The sequence below is a fragment of the Branchiostoma lanceolatum genome, chromosome 2, assembly GCF_035083965.1.
Source record: "Branchiostoma lanceolatum isolate klBraLanc5 chromosome 2, klBraLanc5.hap2, whole genome shotgun sequence".
Taxonomy (NCBI): domain Eukaryota; kingdom Metazoa; phylum Chordata; class Leptocardii; order Amphioxiformes; family Branchiostomatidae; genus Branchiostoma; species Branchiostoma lanceolatum.
This window is the reverse complement of record NC_089723.1, coordinates 2,535,743-2,550,610: the sequence shown is the minus strand read 5'-3', so window position 1 is coordinate 2,550,610 and position 14,868 is coordinate 2,535,743. Positions and strand designations below refer to the sequence as shown.

The 14,868-nt window shown below is 41.4% G+C and overlaps 2 protein-coding genes across 2 annotated transcripts; both read left to right on the top strand.

Moving 5' to 3' along the window:
- The first annotated feature begins 822 nt into the window (after positions 1-822).
- LOC136426469 (acid-sensing ion channel 1C-like) lies at positions 823-5,519 on the top strand. Its single transcript, XM_066415133.1, has 11 exons — positions 823-989; positions 1,435-1,568; positions 1,708-1,799; positions 2,074-2,175; positions 2,534-2,672; positions 3,008-3,106; positions 3,492-3,617; positions 4,160-4,312; positions 4,682-4,826; positions 5,235-5,291; positions 5,500-5,519. Exons 2-11 carry the CDS (start codon positions 1,494-1,496, stop codon positions 5,517-5,519), a joined length of 1,008 nt encoding a protein of 335 aa, XP_066271230.1. The 5' UTR covers positions 823-989; positions 1,435-1,493.
- Positions 5,520-5,838: 319 nt separating this feature from the next.
- Positions 5,839-7,665, top strand: LOC136426680 (acid-sensing ion channel 4-A-like). Its single transcript, XM_066415439.1, has 3 exons — positions 5,839-5,985; positions 6,499-6,590; positions 6,859-7,665. Exons 1-3 carry the CDS (start codon positions 5,885-5,887, stop codon positions 7,050-7,052), a joined length of 387 nt encoding a protein of 128 aa, XP_066271536.1. The 5' UTR covers positions 5,839-5,884; the 3' UTR covers positions 7,053-7,665.
- The last annotated feature ends 7,203 nt before the right edge of the window (positions 7,666-14,868 follow it).

Here is a 14,868-nt window from a genome sequence, read left to right as displayed (position 1 = left end):
TCTGGAGAGTTCCACACAAAGCGCCCTTCACTCTCTCATAGGCTTAAAGTGGAACTCTAAATACGCCCAAATGACGCCTTATTTAGGCGTAGTCACATCCTTCGAGGTGTTTTAATGTGACTATGATAATTGTTATTATCTCCCATTCTCCTTGTATATCTGACCCTCTCTCTCTCTCTCTCTCACTCTTCCACTTCCTCTCTCCTTCTGTCTCTGTCTCCCTCTGCCTTCTTTTCTGCCCTCTGCCGTCATAGTTTTAAGACGCAACTTTGCGACATACAACAACAAAAATACAAGGCTCTTTAACGTAGAGAAGACTGTTGCAGAAAGAATGTTGATTAAGCAAACAAAATGATACTGAGTGCCTTGTTTAAAACTGTTACACTTTCCACAAACCATTGTATCTGCAGTCTTTGAGTCAATTCGGTTTGGCCCACAGAAAAGGTTGAAAAACGTTCTGTTTTGAAATGTTCTCGTCAAACCTACTGCGTGCCCATCACCCAAAAGAAAAAATCCGTTTCATTGAAATACAAGTTTATAATGATTCTGAGTCCCAGTACACAAGTGATGACGTCATCACAATTTACGTCCTGTAGGCCGTCCTATACATGTGTGTGTGTGTGTGTGTGTGTATGTATAGCTGACTACTCAGGGCAACAAGTTGACAATCCCTTTGACCAGTTGTGATGTCACGTAGGCATAAGGTCACGTGTCTTACGTGATCGCTCATTAGTTGAACCAGAGGAATGCGTCAGGCAAGGGCGAACATACGGTGCGTTTTCTTGGTTGTGCTGAACTTGTAACGACGTTGACAGTACGTTTTGTCGCAGCCCCATTCACACCGGGGTCTCAGTGAACCACATACCACGTACAAACACAGAAGGTGAAGCAAGTAGATCACTTCCTGTGGACTCGTCAAAGCTGCCGAGGCTACAAACGTTAGGTCAAGTGTGAACAACAGACGTTTCTGGGCCAGGCAGCTAAAAGCAGTAAGTAGAAAGTACCCGGTGCGTTAGAAAAGCCGAAAGGCGGGTTTTAATCTTGAAAAAACAAGCGTGTAGTTAACGAAGATGCATTGATTTTCTAAAGCGTTACACTTTGCTTTAGATTGAAAACATGTCAGTCACCAGATTGGCTGTCAGTTTCTTGTTTTGGGTTATTTTGACCTTTAGTGATTGAGCAAACACTTTTACAACAATCAAACAAAACCGTCAGGATGTCGTTCAGTAGCTATTTGTAGGGAGCACTTTGTGTCAATTGTGTCAATGACATGTATTAACACGTTGCCTATCCCATTTCTGTCGCTAGAGTTTTACGAAATCTAACTTTCATACGAGGGAATAGGTGAATCTTGCTTGTTAGGTCTCAGACTCGATTTGTTTGATTTTTGTCTGTGTCGGACAAAGTTGTTGTTGACTCTACATGTTGTCGCAGGTTTACTGTGATTTGCCTCGTCCGCTTCACCACTGCTGTTTAGGCAGTAACCTTCCGCCATGTCGTCTGAAGAGGAGAAAGAGTCCCCGGAGAAAGAGTTCGCGGGCAACACAACTCTACACGGACTTAACAGGGTAGGTATTTGTGGGAATGTCTTACTGATAAATAAAGGATTCCGATTGTGCGATAAGTCAAGGGGAACCTAAGGACCAAGCTCAATAGCTGCATATATCTTACTATAATATGACTATTTTTTTGCCTTTTATTTTCCAGATTTTCATCGCTCCGAGCAACTACTTCCGGGCCTGGTGGGTCTTCGTCATTCTTGCTTCTTACGCTGGCTTTGGATACATGTTCGGATCCATGTAAGTATAACAGTTTTTTTGTGTTTATTTGTTTGTTTTTTCATATGGGACTGGTTTCAATGTTTGCCAACCTGGTTGATATATTCATGGTTTTGGTTTGTCCGTGTGGTTAAATGTTGCCAAAGGTCCTTGCCATACATTTTATATCATCATTTACAGGAACATTAGTTGCTGCTCTAGTGTATTGTTTATTGGTTTCTATTGAGGAAAACGAGACTTTTTTGCTGTAGATGATTACCATAACTAAGCCCCGATTTTTCCTTCTACCTCCCAGGATCTACTCGTACTTTACCTACGACACTATCACCGACACCAGGCTGGAGTTTGCCGATGGAGGGTTACCTTTTCCGGCCGTCACGATCTGCAACATGAACAAGTACGTTCGGCAGTGTTTGTTTCTGCACGACTGAGGGAGGGTGAGTGAAAGAGAGTGAGAGTGAGATTTGTAATAATGTATCTGTATCTGTGTGTGTCCTTGTGTGTCCGTGCGTGTCTGTGTGTGTGTCTGTGTGTTTGTGTGTCTTTGTGTGACTATGTGTCTGTGTGTGTGGTGTTCGCTCTATGTTTGTGTGTGTCTATGTGTCTGTGTGTATGGGTGTGGTGTGTGTGTGTGTATGCGTGCGTGCGTACATGCGTGTGCACTCATTCATACATACATACATACATACATACATACATACATACATACATACATACATACATAGTACATATATTCGTTCATTCTTTCCTGCCAGGTTTGACGCCAGTAAGCTGAAAGTGGCGGACTGGTACTACCTCTCCATGTTGCTGAACGGGGTTCAACTCAACGTCTCCTCGATCCTGGCCAGCGGCGTGCCGGATGACGAAACCGTCAACTCAACCTCAAACCTCACGGTACGTCAAGCCAAGATTCACGGTCGTAGCTTGGTCTAGTGACTAACATGTCCGTTTTTGGGCCACGGGGTCAGGGCTTCAAATCCCTGTCTATCAATAGTGCTCACTAAACCCCAAAGGTAGCAAAGTTCAATAGCCCTTGAAATATACTTGCATCCGTTCTTCTCTAATATCTGCTGATAAAATGTACCATTCGGATTACTATCTGTCCCTTAAAGCGAATTCTGATGTTGTATTCCACAGTTATTAACTAAAGACCCTTCGATACGTATTCCTTACCTAATACGCATAAATTATTTGTTTATGCCCTTTGTTTAAATTTTCAAACCAAACAGGACAGGAAGATAGAGGACCTCGTGCTGGAAAAAGGTTTCGAAGTTTCACCGCTTCGTCTGAAGCTTTGCTTCTGGAAAGGCATCTTCTGTACCTCCGTGGTGAGTCGCAAGGCGGCGCTTGAGTTGATCATAATCAAATATTTTTATATTCATTTTTATGTATCTATTTGATGGTCTGTGACGTCACAGAAATGACAGCCATATTAGCTAATGAGGGAGTCCTTTCTGTGACGTCACCACTGGTTATACCGTTCAGTTTCATAACTAACACCATTAAGCACCAATACAAAAGGAAATCAGACTTTTAAAAAGAAATGATTTGCTATGGATTAAAACGGTCTTTCGCGACGTATTCATTATAATTTCTTAATCAGAGAAATACTGTATCATATCATCTGGTGATTTGATGATTCAACAATACAGTTAATGATTTATCCACGCCATCACGCTGTATCGTTAACTTTTGCCATCTTCCCAAACACAGAACTTCACCCATTCCTTCAACTACTTCGGGAACTGCTACACTTTCAACGCCGACCCGGTCAACCCGCTGATGCAGACCATGGAGGGATCCGGAAACGGTTTTCTAGCTTTTCTCGACGTTATAGTGGTGAGGAAAATGTAGCTTTATTTCCAATTGATAATATAAGAGTTCATAGTAGACCCTACCCCCTCCTGGTTAAATAGACTTATCCAGTGACCTCTCTGAGAGAGGTCGCATACATTATAGAAGAAGTTGAGACAAGAATACAGACCTCATGGCATGAACATGTAGTGTCCATGATCGTCCCCTGACCCATTTCCAGAGATCCACCTAGGGTTGGGGACATGCCAGAAATGCCTCATTACAATAAGCTGGATATACAGCAATTATCAAAGACAAAGATCACGAAAATTGTAACATTTGCGAGAAAATATGTAAAGTTTACTTTCACGTGTTTTTGCCTAACAAACTACTGCTCTGTTCATTCATACTGAAACATTCATATATATGGGACCAGCCCCTCCAGTTCAGGAAGAAGAAACGTTTGTAAAAACAACATGTTTTCTTTCCATGAAGGTAAACATGATTTACCAAGTTCCATTTTTTTTATCCCTTTGTACTGTCGTTGATGAAGATCGTTTACCAATGAAAGCTACTTCTCCTAACAGGACGACTACACGGAAAATTATTTCACTGGCGGCGTTTCTGAGATTGGACTGAAGTTACTCGTGCATGATCCGAGGGAGCCCGCCATTATGGACACACAGGGCATCGCCCTCGCGCCGGGCAACCATGCTTTCATCGCCATCAAACGGACACTGGTACGTGTCCCAAATTAGAATTATATTGTCTCAATAAAATAAAGCACTTTGCTACCAAATATCAAGATCCAACAAAAAGACTAAGTTGAACTAAAGTTGATCTAGAGTTGATCTAGAGTTGATCTAGAGTAAATGTAAAGTTGATCTAGAGTTGATCTAGAGTTGATCTAGAGTTGATCTAGAGTTGATCTAGAGTTGATCTAGATTTGTCGAAAATCTGCGCACAAAGAATCTTATGCCAAAAGATTATGTGCAATGTACAAACTTATCACATAAGACACGAAGGTCAATATTGCTCCGTGAAAAGAAAAACAAAAAAAATGAAATTCATGCCTCACCTCAATTATCGTTTCCTTTCCTCCTCCACAGTATGAGAACCACGTGCCTCCGTGGGGGGTCTGCCAGGACCTGCAGCTGGAGTATTACGACACCTACACCTTACCTGCGTGCTACCTGGAATGCAGGAGTAAACACATCGTCGCCAACTGCAGATGTCGACCGTTTTACCTGCCAGGTAAGATCTGCACCTAAAGCCTCTAATCATAATAATGAGACAGAGGACATGTAAAGCCCCCCTCTCACTGGGCCCGCGGCACGTTGGCGACCTCGCTGCGACCGAGCGATTTGACAAAGGTTTCAACGAATTTCATCGATGAAAAACGAATCTTTTCAAGCTTTGCGTGTTTTGATGTCTTTTTGGTTATCATGTTGTACGTTTTCAATGATGTTCCCATCAAGTTTAAACCGCAGCAAGACCGCCAACGGGCCGCGGGTTCAGTGAGATAGAGGCTTTACCATTGCCTTGGGTCGATGCCTTGGGTATATGGTTTGAATATAGGGACTTATGATTGCGGCGTCTTCCGATAGGATAATTTATGATTTTGTAATGTGACATTACATGTATTTCTCACGCTGCTTACAGGAACAGCGCCATCATGCGATCCAACTATGATGTTCACCTGTGTCAGAGATGTACTGGGTGAGTGTGTTTTCCTTGACAATGATGTCATAACGTTAGGATTTCTTAATCTAACCACGCCCGTTATAGGGGGAAATTTGCTAGGAGGATTCCGGTCACCATAGGGTTTCATTTACAGGCGAGGGGCGATGTTAACCTTCCCGTGTACTGACTTTCCTGGCCAATTATCCCCTTTTTTGCCGAATTTTACGATCCTTTACCCCTGTAGGAAGGCTTGGTGGAGGCTAAACATTTGTATGGATGCCAAAGGAGTGATATGGGTTACCTATAGATATTAAAGCATAGAACTGATGTATCTTTAAGAAGACGAGAAATTCCTACCTATATATCAAGGGAGAACATTCAGGTTCTTCTCCGTGGCAGAACTGGTGAACGATCTCTCTAGTCGAGAAAATTCTGGTTGATGTTTCCTCCGGTGAGATCCTGAAAGATACACACAAAAAATTATGGGAAACAGAAAATCTGTCCAAATATGCTTTTACAACAAACCATCATCCTATTAGCTGTCTAACATTCTTTTTCTCCTCGTCTTCATCATCACAGCACAGGTGACACGAGGAGAGTTGGAGTGTAACTGCCCCGTACCCTGCAGTATGACCAAGTACAGCACCTCTGTGTCCTACGCGGGGTGGCCCAACAAACTGACAGAAGAACACATCTCCACACAGTACGGCATCGATCCAGCCTACATGGCGTGAGTACTTACTTGTTTATCCTCTTCGTCCCTAATGAGACATAAGACCATGACTTTTTTTTTCCATCTGGGTCTGTCCTGCGCCACAGTCTGAGCTGATCGACAGGGGAGCCCCATGGACGCCAGGTCGTCTGACACTTTTCTCCTCCACGTGGTTTTGGGTCTGCCTCTTTTCTTTTTTCCATCAGGTCTCCAGTCTAAGGTGGCTCTGGCTATTCTGTTATCCGCCAGTCTCAATACATGGCTAAGCCATTTGAACCTTCTGCAGGTGATCCATGTAGATAATCTTGTACATGATATGAGTAGCGCAGTCTCTACTACCATCCGCATTTTCCTTCTATTCTCCACTGTGACAAGATGCCCGAAAGAGTCAATCTTTTGGTGTATTTCATTCAACTATTTACGTAGAGAAAATGCAATCAGGCAACAGGCATGTTAACGGGAACCAACGGGAGCAGGAACCATACGAGTCTACTATAAAATCAAGATGATTACCTATGCTGTTTTTTCCAGAGAAAACGGCGTAGTCTTCAGCGTGTTCTACGAAGAGCTGAACTACCAGAAAATCAGGCAGCTGAAAGCCATGGACGAAGGACAGCTTGCGAGTACGTAGAAAGGGGTTGCTTTTTTATAATAACAACAATATCTTGTTAAAACGACTTCGCTGAATGTGCACTACATGAACCATTCTTATCTGTGTTGTATTTTGACATTTCCGCAGACAAGAGTCTAGAGTCTAGAGTAAGACAAATATCTGATGGCCTTCCACATTCAACCTAACCCCTTTAGGTTCTTTACATTTGCAATTTGCCATTTGCCCCAAAACCCCAACCCACAGCCGCACGCTTATGTAAATTCATGATTATACCACAGGTAACATCGGAGGGATGATGGGCCTGTTCATAGGAGCCAGCGTGCTGTCCATCCTGGAGGTGTGGGAGTACCTGTGGCAGCGGGTCAAGGGACTTCTGAGGAGAAACCGGCGCCCGCCTGTGAATGATGATAAATCCACAGCATACGATCTGGAAAAAGGCACATCTTTCAACAACACATCTTTTAACAAATGAAGCTACGTACATGTATCTGAACCTGATACCAACACGATATGAATAAACTCAACAATGTTTTGGTGTCCCTACTACGATAGTCGCTTATTAGTAACATTCCGGCCTCATATGCATTTCAAATTGATGCGTTGGACAAGCTAAGTATGTACCATACAAACAAAGAAAATATTCCATTTTTGGCAAACATTAGCCTTTCAGTTGATGTTATTTGTGAACACAGTCTATTTTCATTTTTTCACCTAGTTTGATGTAATGTCCATTTGTGTATCCGTGAATAGTTTCATCAGGTTGGTAAGTCTTTTTACACAACCAAGTGATACTTTGCGTTTGGGAACGCATCTATAAGCAGCGACACCTGTGCTGCAGTGCAATGTGAACCAGTCAGAATTGCCTTGAGGAAGGTGACAGATGGTCACCGAAACGTCGATTGAATGAATCACTTCGTTGTGTAAAAAGAATCTTTTTATTCATCAATTTGTGTAGCTAGTTTATACGCAATATACATTTGTTCATGTTTGTATCTTTATCATACTCTGTTGAATCCTTGTTGTGACTGATTATCATTGGTTTGTAACGTCGATTAAAACAATTAGTAGAAAACTATGTTTTTCAATTCTGACTCCTACCCTCAATATCATTGTGATGCTCAACAAGACTTTGCAGACAGCCCCCAAACGTATTAAAAACATTGCTCACTACATACCATTATCTAAAAACATTGGGACTGCAGTCAAGACGTCGTTTTATGAAAAATATGATATGAAATCGCAATATTCAAACCCCAAACGCCCACATCGGATGATCCAGACTATTATTGATAAAATTATCAGAGCAGATTAAATAACTTTATTTAACAAATTTAGGACTGCAGCCAAGGCGTTACCTGATGGATTATATCGTGTATCAAATCATAATATTTCAATTCAAAACTACCCATCCACGCCATCATTGATAGAGTTAGCAGACCAGATTGAATACCATTATTCAACAACTTTTGGACTGCAGTCAAGGAGTACTTGATGAATGATATCATATACGAAATCGCAGCAATTCAATTCAAAACTACCCATCCAGACTATCATTGATAGGTAGGCAGATTACAAAACAAAATACATATTTATTTTATTATTCAACAAATCTGTCACACCCGTCTAGACATCACATGATGGATAGTATCGTATATGAAATCACAATATTTCAACTCAAAACGTCCCCATCTAGACAATCATTGCTAGATTTAGCAGAGCAGATAATCATTCGGTACGTCATTCGGTACGTCTGGCTGCCATGGCGCAGCCGGCTCAAGGCGCTCCTAGGAGCCCTTCTGCTGACCATCCTGGCCGGAAACAACAAACTGGACAACCGGAAAAAAACAAGGGGCAGAGGGTCACCATTGGGGACCGGCAAGTTCATGCACAAGAAATGGTTGATCAGCTAAACGTCAACCCAACTTATAGCTATTCTAATGATATTTCAGGTCAGTACACGTACGCTTTATCTGATTAGAAGAGAGAGAAAGACAAAGGAATTGACAGCACTACTACGTGATTGAAGCCTTTTATACACAGTTTGGGATATGAGCTTATCGGAATATTAACATGTGCCAATATATATTTTGTGTACCTCCGTTGTGTTTAGGACTGTTGTAGTAATGTGGTAAATGGTATTAGAATCATTTTTAGCTGCAGAACGAAACAATCATAGATTTTGCTAATTTCCATTTTATTTCATAACTATTAAACATTTTGAAAACTTATCTGAAATTAGTGTGGTTTGTAAGAAAAGTACACTGCATATTTAGCTATATCACAAAGGTTAGAGAAAGCCACGCTTGGATGTTTAGATCTTATTTGCGCGTAAACTATTAAATTGATTTCAAAAGTGTCACCAGGCATTGCAAAAGAGTGCTTAACTCTTCTGTAAAGCTTGTCATAAAAAAAAAAAAAAACGTAAATTGTCCCGCCACCATACTGATTTGCAGACTTCAATGAATGTTGAAAAGGCTGGCGTAATCGAGTGCGTCATTTCCTGTCGTGCTCCCGCCTGGTGCACGTTGTCAAGACTACCGTCGTCATGGCAACTTTGATAACGCCTGTGACGCTCATCGTTATGCATATCACTACGCCACATCCAGACGTTGATACTGTAAGTCTTCTTTTTATTTTTTTTATTTCTATTGAATACTCGGTGAACCGACTCCGTAGACCAGGTTTGCACTAAACAGTAGAGGCTGCATATCCGGACAGATGTATTTGATCAATTCACACCGGGAAGGACCCCTACTCTTTTCGATAAGTGTGGTTGGTTGGTTCTTTTTGCATCCTAGAGGTGTGGCACTCCTCAAACACGGGACCTCCAGTTAACGTTCTATCCTAGGAACATCCCTAACCGAAGCTAGGTACTCATTTTCACATGAGGGAGGTGAGGAAATTCGTGTTAAGCGCCTTTCCCAAGGGCACAACGTCGGTGACGTGTCATGGGATTCGAACCCGGGACACGTGTACTGAGCCGAAGACCTTGTCTTTGCACCAAGCGACGCTATGGTACCTTTAGTGTGCTTTATATAATAAGACCACCACCACCACTTGCGAATGGTGGAACAAAAATGAGTAACAAAAAACAGGACAGATTTGTTTATTTATCTATTTATCAAGATCCACCACAATTGTGAAAGGATTTGCATAACAGGTGACTTATCAAACGAACTCGTGTTGTTTCAATACTTTATTGGTTTGTAATTAACATTCCAAAACAGGTAAGGAACCACTCAGTATTGATCAGCAGTATGGATAAAAAAACTTTCGACCCTTCGAGAAGACTTCGAGACTCGCTTCGTCAAGGTCTGTGGCCAGAAGGACCAGGAAAGACGTTTGGATAGATGTTTGGGACTGGAGGGGCAGGTAAAGGCACTGGCGGGCCAGGTAAAGACCCTTGAAGAACACGCAACCCAGAAGCCAACCAGCCAAACTAAGCTGCAGATGGAGGAAAAGACAGCTCAACAGAAAAACCCGAACCCAGGTTCGTCCAGTACTAGTAATCTATTAGCCATACAAATAGCGTACGTAGTGGATCATTCCTCATTCACATTGAAAAATATTTGTATATATATATTAGCATGGTCTAAAGCCTTTTAAATATAGAAGAAGAACTTTAATGAACATGATAAGTTAGTATATGGTTCCTTTATTTACACAGTTGTTCTTTACAAAATATGCAGCTGTTCATGGATCTTTACAGTGGTCCCTTCAAGTAACTAAGTAACTGATTCCCAAGGAAGCCTTGTAGTTAGTTCTGTACACTATTCAGTACTCTAGCTTATAAGGCATTTATGTGCCCCAGGATACATAAGCCGAGATGGAACCTACTACAAGGTGGTTGCCCTAGCCATGACGTAAAAGGATGCCGAACAGACGTGTGAAGCAAATGGAGGCCATCTTGCTGATGTTAAGACCCAGGCGCTGCATGACTTTATTGTTGCCGAGATTCGGAAGGTGGATGCAAGTTTGAGTTACTGGATCGGGCTGCAGAATGTGGCTGTAAGTATCGCAACAGATAAGACCATCTTTATGCCTGCTTTTTCTTTCTTGCATCTATGTTGTCTTTTTTTCTTCAATTTTCGGCCCCGCCTATTGTTTTGTTTACTATTCGTCTTTCCTCTTGGTTGCAAAACATTTCTTACTAAAGCACCTCAAAGGCTTTGGATTACCATAATCTGGGCACAGTCTGTTAATGATTGTTTCAAAGGTTGACAAAAGTAGCTAATTGCATTGATGAAAGTGAGACATCCAGGGAATAAGATACGCCGCAAAACAATCACTCATCATTAGCAACTGGATAGAATCATATTTTAGGTTAATATCTGACGTATTTTAGCATGCCAATGAAAGCTTTTCACAGTTCAGAATAGTCAGATGTTTGATATGTATCTGCCTCCCATTGTACAGGGCGAGTGGACGTGGTCTGATGGTACTCCACTCAGCCATTGCGGATTCGCTAACTGGGCACCGCGACAGCCTGATAAATACTGGGGGCCCCAGAACTGTGGGTCACTCTGGCAGACGAAAGGCTTCAAATGGGACGACGACAACTGTCACAGGCAGCGTTTCTTCATCTGTCAAATTGGTACTTTTGCCATACTCAGACTTTCTAACATTCCCTACAAAACTGTAATATCTTTGATATAGTGCACACTTTCATTCACTGTACAGATTCTTATATTTGATAGATCACCATCTTGTCTTGTCCACTTTTCTTTTATCCATTTTGTATTAATGTATGTACGTTTATATTGTGTGTTTATTTACTCTTGTTTTATATTAATGCGTTTGAGTAGAAGACTCTTTTTAAGCATTTGTGCTTCTTGCCTGATACCAAACATATGTGAATGAAATGAAAATGTACATTCCCTGGAAATTGTGATTTTCATGACTACTCACATGTAATATTGATTCTGTTTGTTTTTCTTTTACTTTACCAGGTGCTGGTGAAGGGAAAGCCTGTGGACTTGATGGTAAGTTCGCAAATATCCCCTGAACAATTTATAGATATGGCATTGTTATTGATGAGTGGCTGGTAAGATTTAAGGTAGAAAATAGCCCCATGTGATACGCTGGAGTGTAACGTGTTTGTAGTCGGAAGAAAGTTCCATATTCAATGTAACATGTGATGCAAATATAGCGTAAAGCTATATTGCCATAGTCTATAGCTAGGTAGTCATGGAAATAGGATAACCTGAAATTTGCCTTCCACAAATACGCAAAGCTGCATCGTAGTAAAATCTGATGAAGTATTTTTTATTGCATTTCACAAAATGAATAAGACATAATACAAACAAGAGAAAATCAAAGTGCAGGAAAATGAACATAAGCCACGGATCCAAAACAATAACAGAAATGGACTACTTTAAAAGTATACGTAATATCCAAAATAATAGTAATAACAGCCTCATTGGCAGATAAATAATGAAGTAATTTTTTGTAGGGCGAATCTTCAACTTGATGTCACCAAAGGGTTGGTACAAGTACGACCTGGATGAAGCTCGCCAGGCATGCGCAGAGAAGGGAGCCGTCCTGGCGTCCTATGACCAGCTGCACCAGGCCTGGCAGGACGGGTTGGAGCGGTGCAACTGCGGATGGCTGTCGGACGGGACCGCTCGCTATCCCATGCAGCAAGCCAAGTTAACATACGGCCTTAATATAAATGCCTTAACAGAATTTATCTTAGCTGTTCACATGGAGAAATTTAGTTTGATGGCAAAAAGATGCTGTCACAGATCTGTAATAATTATGCTGTGTAAGTTGAGATGTTAAGGTGTTAAAAATCAGCTGACTTCATTTGTGTGCTTTGTTCTCTTAAAGGAGCGGTTGTGGCAATCGGAAAGACGTCATAGTGTGCGACTATAAGGGGACATGGAACACCTGGTGCTGCAGGTCTATCAGCACTCGAGACGACTGAGCAGGAGCTGACTTATACAGGTCGGTCTCTGCTGGAGTAACAAGGTAGTAATAGTCCGTGGGCCAGACCTCAATATTTTGCCTCAGGTGACAAATTTTCCTTATGATTTTCAAAAAGTAGGGTATCTGAGGGAAATATTTTGATATGATAGCCATCGCAGGGTGGCAGCTTTGACCCGGCTATCTGACCTTGACCTTTTGACCCCTACACGAACCAAGTCTTCGATACAATTATACAAAAGGGGTGGCAATCAATAAAACATTAATATTGTCAAATGAAACTTAGTCGGCTGGTACAGAATAAACCAGGGATTACAGAAATGTAAGTTCTATTTCAATATCTAAATCCTATAAAGCGTTATTAGTCTTTGAAATATGATTTATTGGAAAATTTTTGGGTAAAAATGTTTCTTTCCACTTCAATTGTAGCTGAGAGCCATGAGGTGATTACCTGCAATTAAAGAATATTTTTTCTGTTCCGGCTTCTTCTTTCTTTTGTTAAAGATCCGAGTGTGGCAGTGGTAAAACATTCTACGCGTGTGATGATTTGGGGTCGACATCCATCGCTCCAACTATCGACACTCGTGCCGACTGTTCGGACACAGAGGAAAGAGTAGGCAGTAAGGAGAATTGACGTGGATGCTTTTCTTGATTTTGAGTAAAAATTAAATGTAGAAAGACTTCATATACCAGGTCACTTGAATATCAAAAAGCAACAAAATCACCGCGACGTAAGATGTTCTACACTTATTAATAGCAGTTCAGAAATGTTGATGGAAATGACATTTCACAGGAGGAATCAATTTAATTAGCAGTGTTTAGGCAGCATGTAGGGAGCCAAACTGACCAGTGCTGATGCTGATCTGAATATTATTCATTTTTATACATTTTAGCACTTTTCAATCTGGGTTGTTCTTTTAGTGACTAGGCACTGCTTTTCAGACCATTGGAGTGCATACAGACAAACAATACAATAGTGTATTCATAAGGCGTCTTTGATATTCTAAAAAAACAGTACAGATCACCGCCACAATAATACACTATAGAGCCATTGGCGGGGAACATAACAAAGAGTTAGCAGTAGAGATGTCTTGTTCTTGAGAAATTTGTCTTGAAAGATTTCGACTGAAAAGCATTGTACAAGAAGTTGTGTATTAATAGCAGAATGGAATGTGACGTTGTAGTGAAAGCAATAAAGTATTTGTCAATTGTTTCATTCGTGTATTTAACTTCAATGTTGAGCTGGACTGTTCGCCTGATTCTGAGATCTTTCAGACCAATTTTCTCCATCAACCTCTGCTTGGATAGTAGACATCTCCACGGCGTGTGGTGGTTCAAACTTTAGTAGAAAACTATAATAATTGCAATAATGGCTTACGGCTGCTACGATACTATTGTGATGTCCGACAAGACTTTATACACCCTCCTCAAACATGGTAAACAACATTGTTTATTACATGCCATTATGCAACAAATTATGGACTGCAGTCAAATCTTCTGAACCTCCTACACAAATTATGAATATTCCATATCAAATCGCAATTCATCAAACTCGAAACGCCCATCCAGACTACAATTAATAGATTTAGTAGAGCAGAGAATCATTCGGTACGTCTGGCTGCCATGGCGCAGCCGGCTCAGTACGCTCCCAGGAGCCGTTCTGCTGACTATCCTGGCCGGAAACAGCCGAATGGACGGCAGGACAGAACCACTGGGCAGAAGGTCAACCTTGGAGGTCATCAACTAGATGTACAAGAACTTGATGACCACCTAAACGCCAACCCTACTTATGGCTCCTATAATGACAGCTCAGGTCAGTACATGCTTTCTATGCTTAGAACTTGGCACTTGCGAAAATGATCGAGTTGAACTTATCCTGGAGTCCAGCCTTGTTAGCTTTGGTCCTCTCTAAACGCCCCCTACACGGCGGAGTAGCGACCGTTGGGAGCTCCAGGCTAAGTTGATGAACGCTCCCCTCCCACCCCCAAGTTTGTCCCGAGGGCTATAGAAACAATGATGTGTACCGCCCTTATCCACCGAAGGTGTTGGCATTTTAAACTTTATGTCATCATTATTGAATCACAATCTATGTAGGAATGTGTAGAAACATATTATCTAGGGAGTGGTTTATCGTGAATATATTATTTGCAGACTAGAGTTAAAGTGTCAAAGAAGCTAGCGACAGTTTTAAGACGTGTAAATTATCGATCTGAAAATACTATAGACCAGCATTATAACATTGTGATCCTTTCCCCTCTCTTCGTATACAGAATATCATGGGTTTTTAGTAATGTTTGAAATCAGATCAAACCAGATTGCAGTCTACCCATAAACTCCTTAGGCTACTAAGCGTTTTGATAGAA